The sequence below is a fragment of the Adelges cooleyi genome, unplaced genomic scaffold (assembly GCF_023614345.1).
Source record: "Adelges cooleyi isolate 19-005CV unplaced genomic scaffold, UGA_ACOO_1.1 ACOO_flye_CR_arks_rails_tigmint_CR_PRNA_41, whole genome shotgun sequence".
Lineage (NCBI taxonomy): Eukaryota > Metazoa > Arthropoda > Insecta > Hemiptera > Adelgidae > Adelges > Adelges cooleyi.
Genome location: NW_026096090.1, coordinates 957,868 through 968,723, shown reverse-complemented (window position 1 = coordinate 968,723; position 10,856 = coordinate 957,868). Strand labels below are relative to the sequence as shown.

Here is a 10,856-nt window from a genome sequence, read left to right as displayed (position 1 = left end):
AGTTTTGGGGTATCATCACCAGTGTGTATGTGCTCAAAAACTCACATTTGCGACGTATTGTATATAACCGCAGCCCCGTTCAAGAGTAAAAAAAATAATAATTGCATTTTGTTTCAGATTTTTTTTATTCAATAATAATAATAATAATAATGATAATATGTATACATAGTTTTTTACAAAAAAAAAAATAATAATAATAATAAATCGTAGCTAAACTAATGAAAATAATCGAATATTCGTAACTAACTATAACAAGCTATATTATAACGTGCGCCTTTATATGATATATTTTTTGTTTTTTTTTTTTAGTCCACAACGAATAACTTATATTAAACCGTCATCGATTGCAAGTTGAACGACGCGAGGGATGAAACGTCAGTAATTAATAATGAGCGAACAACGATAATATTAATTTCACTATTAAAAATCATACATAATAATTGCAATATAAATAAGTTAACGCGAAGTACAGTGTAATAATATATAAATATAATAATAAATCGGTTATTAACAGCTAAATCATAGATTAAGGAAGAGAAAGGACGCGTTCGACATTATAAAACAATAATACTATTTACTCGTCTCGTTCATACAATATTATATTGATTGCGTGCGTTTAATGTACTCTACCGCACATGGCATCCATCTGAGACAATTGACCGAAGTACGGATATCCGGACTTGGCTTCGCTGGCCGAGTGAGGTGCCAAATTCGTTCCGGTCGTCGAACCGTAAATGGTATTGCCTCCGGTGAAAAATCTGTAATAAGACAAATTTTTAAAAAAATTATTTTAATTTCAGAGCAAACGGTTACACCGGGCGGGACACGCGTTATAATGAAAAATATTCCTAACAGTGCTAACCTAATAGCGCTGGAGTCGACGCTTGACTTTAAAATACTTTCACAGGCAGAGATAGGCCTTCGGAAATCGATTTAGCGCCAAAACGATTTTTGTTAGAGAACCGAGGAAATATTTTAGAAAATTAGGTCTTAATGCGTTACCCAATTGGTTCGCAACTTTCCCATCGAGTTGGAGTATGTCTCTCCAAGGTAGACCGGATAGAGCATATTATATCACACCTCGAAAGCATTCCGTTGGCGTGCTCCGGTGTAGTGAGAGGTGGGAGGGGGGGGGGGAGGGAGCCGAGAGAATGAATGTTATTTAAATAAAATCGTTTTTATATTGTTTTCGGGGTAGTCGGCGTGCGAGTTCGGAAAGAACGAAAGAAAGAAAATCAACTAAAAAAACGGTGTACACGCCTAACATATAAGAAGCTGTGCCTACACATAATGAATGCGAACCGGAGGGCTTCTGGTGATGTATAAGTATTATATTTTTCCTCTGGTCCGCCTAATGAATACACGCGGTGGTCGTTATTATATCGTGGCGGTCGCTGTGTGTATATATATATTATATATATATATATTTATACATATTATATATACCTAATATACGCGGTCAATTTGTAAAAGTCACCTCGGTCGCCGCCGTTGTCTGTGCGAGAGATCCCGACCAAAGCGAGCCGAGTGTATGTAAGAGGTACGCCGCTGCATGGGTGGTAACGCGCGCACGGCAATACCTATAGTATGTGCCGTCTAATGACAAGTGCTTTTCAACTTGAGTTTCTCGAGAAAAAAAAAAAAAAGATGAAAAAAAAAACTACTACAACACATACATTTCCAACCTCTTCCCCCCGCCCCCCTCTCCACTTTGTCCGCCGTTGATTTATAGCCTTTAATCTGGCGCTAGATTAATACTACCCAGACATCACTTTACCGAGGCGGCAAACCGAGCAAAAAGGATAGCCGATTGTGTATGATAACGTTAAACGGACAAATTACCCGTAATCCAATTAGAGAAAAAAAAAGAAATATCTGTCATTATAACGGCGCACCGACAAAGCGGCAACGAACCGATTTCCCGGTCAAAAGGGTCACACCCATCAGCGTTTTCAAAATTTTAGTGCGGGGTCCTGAGACACAGCGAGATGAGCATTGGTCTACATATAATGTTATAGTTTACACCTCGCGCGTACAGCACAGGTCGTACCTACTAAAAATAGGTGAACAGGTCAAGTTACGGTTTAAGCGAGTCCCCCTATGGTGTTAACAGTTGCCATGTATTTTGTGATAATAGAAAATTACAATTGTTTCAAACGAGCCTAGACAAAGTATCTAGGACGTATATGGTGTAGACACTAAAGTTGTACAACAGAGGTATTCCTTTTGTACACTGAACCAAATAGTCAAACCAAAAATAGTAATTGTGGTTTGTCATATCGAAATTTTTTATAAAAATTATAAAAAAAAACTACAAATTATTTTGTTTAAAGTCAAAACTTGAATTAAATATTTTAGAAAACGTACAGTGACTATATAATACTATTGCAATTATGTAGACTATATTAAGTAATAAAAAAAATGTATTTGTTAAATTAATCAAATATTTTTTATTTTAAAGTAACTGTTTAATAACATAATATGTCATAATATATGAAACTATTACTTTTACAAACGATCGGTTTAGTGTAGGGACACCTATTCGGACGGCCTATTCTAAACAACGTGTTGTAGTGCAAATCTTTGATACAAGTTACAAAAATTACATTTTGATTTTTAGATTTATCATTTTCATATATTATTTTTTACAACTAAGCGGGTGTCATATTTATGAAGTCTCCTTATTTATTAAAGGACAGGTAGTGGAAATTGTTGTAAAAACCTTAGTTTTAAAATAAAACTTAAGTGTACTCTTATTTAATACCAGCAGCGAGGTGTCTTTATGGAAAGTTATTTTCTCAATACACTATCATAGCGTTAATTTTCAAAGATTTTCACTACTATCCTTGAACATAATATACGCATAACCTTATTGGTCAGCTATAGCTCTTCACTTTCAACTTAAGTTCAACAAGTGTACTGTGGATAATGTACTGTGGTTATACTCACGAGTAGCTGTCCGGGTTCCACGAGGTGTCCTTGTTGGACTTGGGCCATCCGCCCAACGAGTGATCGGTGACGGCGGCTTGTGGCGAATACGAGGATCCGTTCACCGCGGTGGTCTGGCCGTGATGGTGATGGTGGTGATGGGATGCGTGATGGTGGTACATGGTGTCGGCCGCCGCGGCGCCGTTCACGCCGGTCGCGTTCCCGCCGGTAGTGCCGTAGTTGCCGGCGGCCGTCGGGTAGACGTATCCCGTAGCGGCGGGCCAAGCGCTGTGTGTAGTACCTGGAATTATAGAAACGGGCACGGCGATGAGATTATAATTGCATTAGAGATCGTAGATCTACAACAATAGTATTATGTAGATCTCGGTATTTAACGCAACAAGTCGGACGGGTAAAAATGGATGCCGGTTTCGATTAGTTCCCTGATGTAGTACTGATGGGCCGTGCCATTTCAAAACGGCACCCTTATCCCGGTATTATGATAGAAAACACACGATTACCTATGTGATAATCCCCCATCGCCCCTCCCCTCGGCTCCACTCCCTCCATATCTTAAACGCTAGTACTAACGTCCGCCATCGCGCACTGCGCGTTCGCCAAAGTCGTGAGAATTTAATTTCACGTTCGGCAATATTTTATAAATACAGTGAGCGGTGTATACTTAAATATTTTTTGGTTTTTTTTTTTTTGTATAGTAAAAATCGCGTGAGTTACTACGGGAATGTCTCATTTTTGTCTGTGTTTTTTTTTTTGTCGAGGGGGCAAAATTCAAACGGGGTTATTATATATACTCGCGGGTGTATACACTGTATAATAATATTATAATATTATATACACTACATCACGGCGACCGGACCAAACTTAAAGTATCTATTAAAAACGTTACCGCGGTGTATTAATCGCCACGTACGGGTATCGTACCGTGTAATTTCCGTGATGGCCAGCGCCCATCTCTTGTATATATATATATATTCCTACAATATCATGTATACAATATACCTAATATTTATATACATATATACTGTACTGGGTTGAGATACAGTGTGGACTGTATAGGACCTAATACCCATGTACTATGATGATATTATAGTTCTGTGGTAGGATGGCCAAAGTTGCTACTTTAGTAGTTTTTCAAACTTTCGGGAAAATACTAATAAAGTTTTTACAACAATTGAAAAATGTTTTTGTTAATGTCACTTTGTGCAACAGCTATCATAAAACATAATTACACAATAGCTTACAAAAAGTGATTTAACTTAAACTCCTGCCACGGGCCACGGACTACTGCAGGAGTACTGCCTCTGTTAATATAACATAGTAGAAACTTACCTTGAGGCGAATTGAAGTTAGAAGCGCCGCCGTGGTCGTGGTGACTTCCGGAGCCGTCGTACTGGCCGCCGTGGCCGTGCTGGCCGGTCTGGAAAGTGCCGGCGGCCGCGGCCACGGACAAGCTGGCCACAGCGGCCGCCGCCGGGTTGAAAGCGGCCGCAGCGGCGTTCATGTGCTGGTGTGTGCCCATTTGCTTGCGGAGTCGAGCCCGGCGATTGCTGAACCAAACTTGCACACGGGCTTCGGTCAGTTTCGTCCTGAAATCAAAATCCAACCAGTTAAGTACAAGCCGTTAGTCTCTGCGACCGCGCAAGTCAGATCCCCCCAATCAAACTCCCCTCCCCCTCCCCCAGTGCGCCAGTGCGTCTCTTATGCTCAGGGTTCAAATCGTGCGACAGTAATGTAATTTAAAAAAAAAAAAAAAAAAGATAATACGTGCGCTTTAATTTGGACATAATTTCGCGAGGATTCGTCGGAGTGGTTTTTTTTTCTCTTCTGTTTTTCACCGACTTGCCGAGCCGCGGCCTGACCTTTGTGACACTCGGCGGTGTCATCGGCGGTGCGAGCTGCACAATGCACATAATACGTTAAAATAATAATATTGTACGAGCGCGGCACAACCCGGGTCGGTCGATCGTGAGATAGCGGTTCACTTTCACTGATGCGGCCACCCGAAGCCCGTCATTACAATATTATTATCATTATCATTATATATATATATATATATATATATTTAAACACCGACCGGCCGATCCATTTCCCGACGTATCTCGACGCCGCCCCTATCTATATAATCGCGCGCGCGCCCGGCGTTTGTCCTTTTATTATGTTTATCTATATACCACGGGCCGTGTGATATGTTCGTGTACGGCACGCACCGAGCCGGGCCCCATCTCATAATTATATATATTGTAATTAGTATTATTAGAGCCGCGTGGCGAACGTCTTACTTTTGGGCCAACTCTTCTCTGGTGTACACGTCCGGGTATTGCGACTTGTGGAACGCCCTTTCCAAGTCTTCGAGCTGTTCGCCGGTGAACGTGGTCCTGCTCCGCCGTTGTTTCCTCTTAAGGTGGAAACCCGGTTCGGATTCGGTGTCCGAATCGTCGGCGCTGCTGGGACCTGCAACCGCGGTGATAATAATAAATCAATACAAAAATATGATATTGTTAACAAAAAAAAAAAAAAAACCATTAAATTTGTGGCCGTTTGTGAGCAAACTTTCGAGACGGTAAGAGAAAAAATAATGGAATTTTTCCAAAATTATTCCGAAATCGGCTCCGGTAAGTGCACCGCAAGTACACACACAACGCACGGGGGCACGTTATACATATTGTGATACTGACAGGGCACATTTATCGGGTCCGAGCGAATGAGTAATCGCAGCGTTTCTATCCCGCGGATGTAAATAAATGGTGTTTTTTTTTATTTATTTATCATTTATCTTTATTTTTTTTTTTTTTTACATGAAAACCGGACGTATGCAAATGAACGGAGGATCGCGTTGATTGATTTCACGTGTCCGTAGCGCTGTATGTAGGTATAGGTACGTTTTGACAGTTTAGGTTGTTAACAAATACCGCGCGTTCAATCACGTCCACCGCTTCACCGCAAGTGTATAATATAATATTGTTAATAATTCAAAAAACTAATCAAATCCTACGAAAATAATTATTGTTGTTACCGATGTAATATTATACTTGGTGAACCGGGAAAATCGTTTAACGTCATCGGCGACTCGCGCTCGAGGCATAACACTATATATAATAGTATACTATATAGGTATATATTATATTCTCCTCTCCTTTATCGGTCGGCGCGGATAGGGAATAGGCAACAGACAGACCTGCTGAAATCGCAACAGTCGCATAAACAAATATAATGTAGTAGGCGGAGAAATGATAAAAAAAAAAAAAAATCATAAAAGCTCACCCGTTGGAAAAGTCATCAAAACGCACAATGCCACGCGTGTAACAACTTAAGACGTTATTTAAATGTTGTACATACTCGGCGGATCCCCCTAATATCCAGATGGATAACAACTCGATATTATAATTCGATCTTAATAGCCAGCTACCAAATTACCGGTTTCAGTGTTAAAACGCGTCCGTTTACATCTTCATAGAAAAAAAAAAAACAAAAAGAAGAGAAAAAAAACATCAAAGGTATTTTATAGGGACCGACGGCATAACGGTATATTATTATTATAATCTAATATAACAGAGCCTATTAAGCGATCGACCATTATAAGACTCGAAGTGCTTGTAAACGATACCGCGACATTATAATATAGTACCTATATATTTTTGTAATCATAATTGAATCTCGAATAATATACAGAAGACGCCCGTGTGCAATACATACACCGCGATTGTAATGTAAATACAATAAATATACGAGGGATGGTGATTAATCTCTTAAACAATGTTTGTTTCTTTTTATCAATGCGGCTTTTGTCGTTGTAGAAGTAAAAAAAACACCACTTGTCACTTGTCCCACGCTTTTCTCCGGCGTAAGTATTATATACTATCATCTTAACCGACGGTTACATTAGGTATAATATAATAACAACAACAATAACAATAATAATAATTAAATGATACCGTTGTTGGCACATTTGAATTACAAATAAACCGCGGCGGCCCGTATAGGTGTTTTGGCGGGTTTTAAGTATATCATGGAATTAAATAATTTACATATTCGCGGATACTATTGTCGTGGGTGGGTTGCGGTATTGAACAAAATAATACTATACCGAGGTGTACATAGTGTAAAATAATACATATTATATAGCTGTTATTATATACATGTGTTGCCCACACGTGTTGGCGAGACGACGCCAAATCCAGAGTAGGTATATAAAATAAAAATGTGAGAAAAAAAAATACGGGTACGTAGGTATATTATATATATATATATTTTTTAAATCTTAAATAAGGTGTGCGGGCCGACGACTTCGGAGGAGAAGACAAATCCATTTTTAAATTACAGCGAATTAAACGGGTTTTACATGTGTCGGCAAGCCTTTTACATTAGGGGACACCCCGTGGAGACAAGATTCTTGTGAAGCTGCCGATGTCCGCGTAAGTTTATAATAGTAATATGTGTGTAAATAATAATATATGTATTTATGTACAAATTACACAAAATAACGCTAACGTCACACGTTTACCGCATATATTGCGTGCCTATATATCGAACGAATAACTCCCAGTCGTGTTCGATTCCATTACCGGCCGCCCGAGTATATTATTATAGTATTTAAAAAAAAAAAAAAGAACATACGTTTTCCCGAAAAATAAGTAATATTATTATTATGTTATAAAAATATAATACGGTGCCCGCTGTACTGGTGGTAGCCGGTGTTAGGTATATTATACTAAACGATTGTAAACGCCTATTTCCGACCACCCCGTTGACAGTATGATGAATCGCGGCCGGTCGTGAATTTTTTTTTCCTTTATCTTTTCATTTCTTTCTTTCTTTTTTTTTTGGTAAGAAAAAGTGTTAAACCGTAACCCTCGCCCGTTAACTGGTCTCCGACCCTCCGGTGGTCGCCGGTTCTCACAAACACCCGCAACGCACTTTGCGGACACGCCTTTCACCGTAAGTCTTTCTTTTTTTTTTTTTCGCGGTCGTTTCTCGAGTCGACAATGGACCCGGCATCCTTTCGGCTAACGGTCCCGGTAGCCAAAAGGCTACCGAGATAGTCCCAAAGTCTGTATATTATCACACACGGCGCGACGATAGAGTTGAGACATTATTATTATTGTGATGTTGTGGCTTGGAACACAATCGGCCACCCCCCGTTTAGGACTTTGTTTTTTTTTTTTACCGCCCTTTCCCGCAAAGACCCGTTATTTACATTTTTTTTTTTTTGCCCCCGGAAAAATATTTAGGTCCTGCGCGTTTGCAGGTATATTATCTCTCTCTCTTTTATATAATACTAACGCACAACAATGCATAGATCACACATAGAATAGACACTTACCTAGAATGCCATCTATGGAATGGTTCTTCAGCTCGTCCCTTCTGCCACCGCGCAATAATCTGCTGATGGAACTGATGGACGGTGCCGAATTCTTGTCGCATATGCCGTCCTGCTGGGAAAATGACAACAAAAAAAAACACCCACATTTTTAGTATGCCTAAAATATTGTTCATTATATTATTATAACCCTGCGCGCTACTAGCATTACTATTGTATTAGTTTACCACAACCTCGTGCAGATAGGAAATATAGAATCGCAACCTAACCGTCGTGTAACCGTTATATGATATACACTGCAAACTCTTTGAAAGGCTGTTATCATTCATAATGTATAAAATACAGTGTATAGGCTATCGTGCTAGCAAACTATTGTCTGGCGTGACTACCTATACAGTGGCACAGTCAGTAAAGGTTAAAGGGGTCCAAAGCCATTGAACCCTTCTAGGAAAGAAATCTTGACATTACGCCACCGTAAACTTATTATACATACACCTTTTGTAAAACAAATTATGCGAATTATAATAATGCAATTAATAGGAAAATTTTATGTTGACAGACAATCGTCGCAAATTTGATTAGCAATCTGGGACGTTGATATAGATAAACCGGTAAAACGTTTTATTTGTAAAATGTTGATTTGAATAAGTTATAATGTTAATAATGGCATTTATTGATATGTGGAACATTGCAGCCAATCTTTATATTACATAAAATCCATTTAGCACTTATCAATCATTTGAACGCTTATAAATATTATATTTAATTAATACCTATTTGGAACAACTCCAACCGAATATAATAACATTTTAATGTAAAACACGGTTATCTAAAACCATTAATGGATTTTATTTTTGCAAGCAAAATAATTTGAATAAACATATTATTATGTTGTTAGTTAATAATTATGTAAAAAATATCTTGTGCGTGTACATTGAAACAGTTTGGAACACATTTAAAAATAATTTTTTTATACCTTATTAAAATGGTGCAAATATATTATTCAATAGTTATTTTTAAAAAATTGCCTATAACAATCACTATAACGGCTTCAATTTAATCTTTATGAGAATGTATTTGAGAATTATTATTATGGAAATAATAAAAATAATTTATTTTCAATTACTTTTTTGACGTTACGAAACGGGATTTATTTTTATACTAATGTAATTTAATCGGTCGGTAGCAGTGTTTTTTATTAAATTATTAGCATTTATCAAGTGGCGTTGAACGTCCTCCATAGTCAACGAGAGCCCACGGGGGGGTGACTAAAGTATGATATAGTGACTTTAATAGTGGACAGTTCATAATATTTGTTTGGCACGGCGACTCGAACGAGACCAAGCATATTTCGGATTGTCCGTAAAATTTTTGTTTTGTTGTGGGGAGGGGGTGAGAAGGGTTCGGGTGAGTATTGTTTTATCGTGTTCAACTTTAGTGCCGGGGAAAGATTTGACAATCAATGTATATGGAAACGCACCTTGACCAGTTTGTCGCGAATTTCCCAGCTGAACATGGCCGGGTTGGCTTTCTTGTACTCTTCGATGCGCCTCTCCACGTCCGGCGTGGCCACCCTGGGTTTGCTTCCGCCGATCACGCCGGGCCGGATGCTTCCGGTTTCCTGGTACCTGTTGAGGATTTTGGAAACGCATCCGTGCGACACCCTCAGTTGCCGGGATATGACGCAGGGCCGGACCCCGGCCGCGGCCATTTCGACGATTTTCAACCGGATGTGGTTTGGCAAAGGTCGGCCGTTGATGAACACACCGCCCAGCTGGTTCATGCGGCCCTGACCTGTTGATTCGACAAAACCCGACCAATTAATATGATTGTATTGTTAAGACGTGCCAAAAACTGTAAGACCGCGGTGTCGGACGGGCGGTCAGAGTATAGATAGTAGGTAGGTATAACGTTGATTGTGAATTACTCGACAACAATATTATTATTATTAGTGTTTATAATCGACGATATTACCCAAACACTGTGGGCTGTATCGTACGAATTTGATTTACCTTGAAACGGGTATCCTGTGAAGTACGGAGTCATGTTCAACGTGGACACCGCCATCGCGTACGGTTTGGTTTTCAAGGAAATGTTACTACTCTACGTGTTACAATACGAACGGAAAAGAAATAAACAAAATTTTAAATACGATTTGTAAAAAAAAAAAATCTTATTACACGACAGAAATCGGGCGTGTATAAAAAAAAAATAATCGAATCTATAATGATGTCACCGCACACTTAACCGCCGGACTGTGTTACCTGCGTGTGTTATTCGCGCGATGACCGCAAAACGTATACTACCGACCCAGCCCGGTTTCAAATTCGAGTACACCGCCAAGTGCCAGCTAGACGGCGACCCCGCCCGGATGTCGGGACACACGGGAAACCGGTCGGTCGATCCATTCCCATTGGACGGTCACATGCCTAATGGGCGTACCCATGTTTACCATTCCCCCTGTACCGCTCTGAACATCATATTATCAAAAATACACAGATATAGGCATACAGCCTACGCAGAGTATATTCTATGTACGCTGTTTGAGTTTTATGATAGAATATAGTATTGCCGATCATCCTCCTGCGTT

At 39.4% G+C, this 10,856-nt stretch overlaps 1 protein-coding gene across 2 annotated transcripts; it reads right to left on the bottom strand.

The window, feature by feature from the left end:
* Positions 1-261: 261 nt before the first annotated feature.
* LOC126841782 (protein gooseberry-like) lies at positions 262-10,550 on the bottom strand. 2 transcript variants are annotated; one of them, XM_050578434.1, is made up of 7 exons: positions 10,279-10,550; positions 9,747-10,060; positions 8,270-8,381; positions 5,229-5,400; positions 4,279-4,535; positions 2,950-3,229; positions 262-758 (listed from the first exon to the last, which is right to left on the bottom strand). In XM_050578434.1, the coding sequence occupies exons 1-7, from the start codon at positions 10,331-10,333 to the stop codon at positions 617-619; spliced, it is 1,332 nt and encodes a 443-aa protein (XP_050434391.1). In that variant the 5' UTR covers positions 10,334-10,550; the 3' UTR covers positions 262-616. The 2 variants fall into 2 exon arrangements, with proteins under 2 accessions (XP_050434391.1, XP_050434392.1); XM_050578435.1 differs by having other exon boundaries at positions 8,270-8,378.
* Positions 10,551-10,856: the final 306 nt, after the last annotated feature.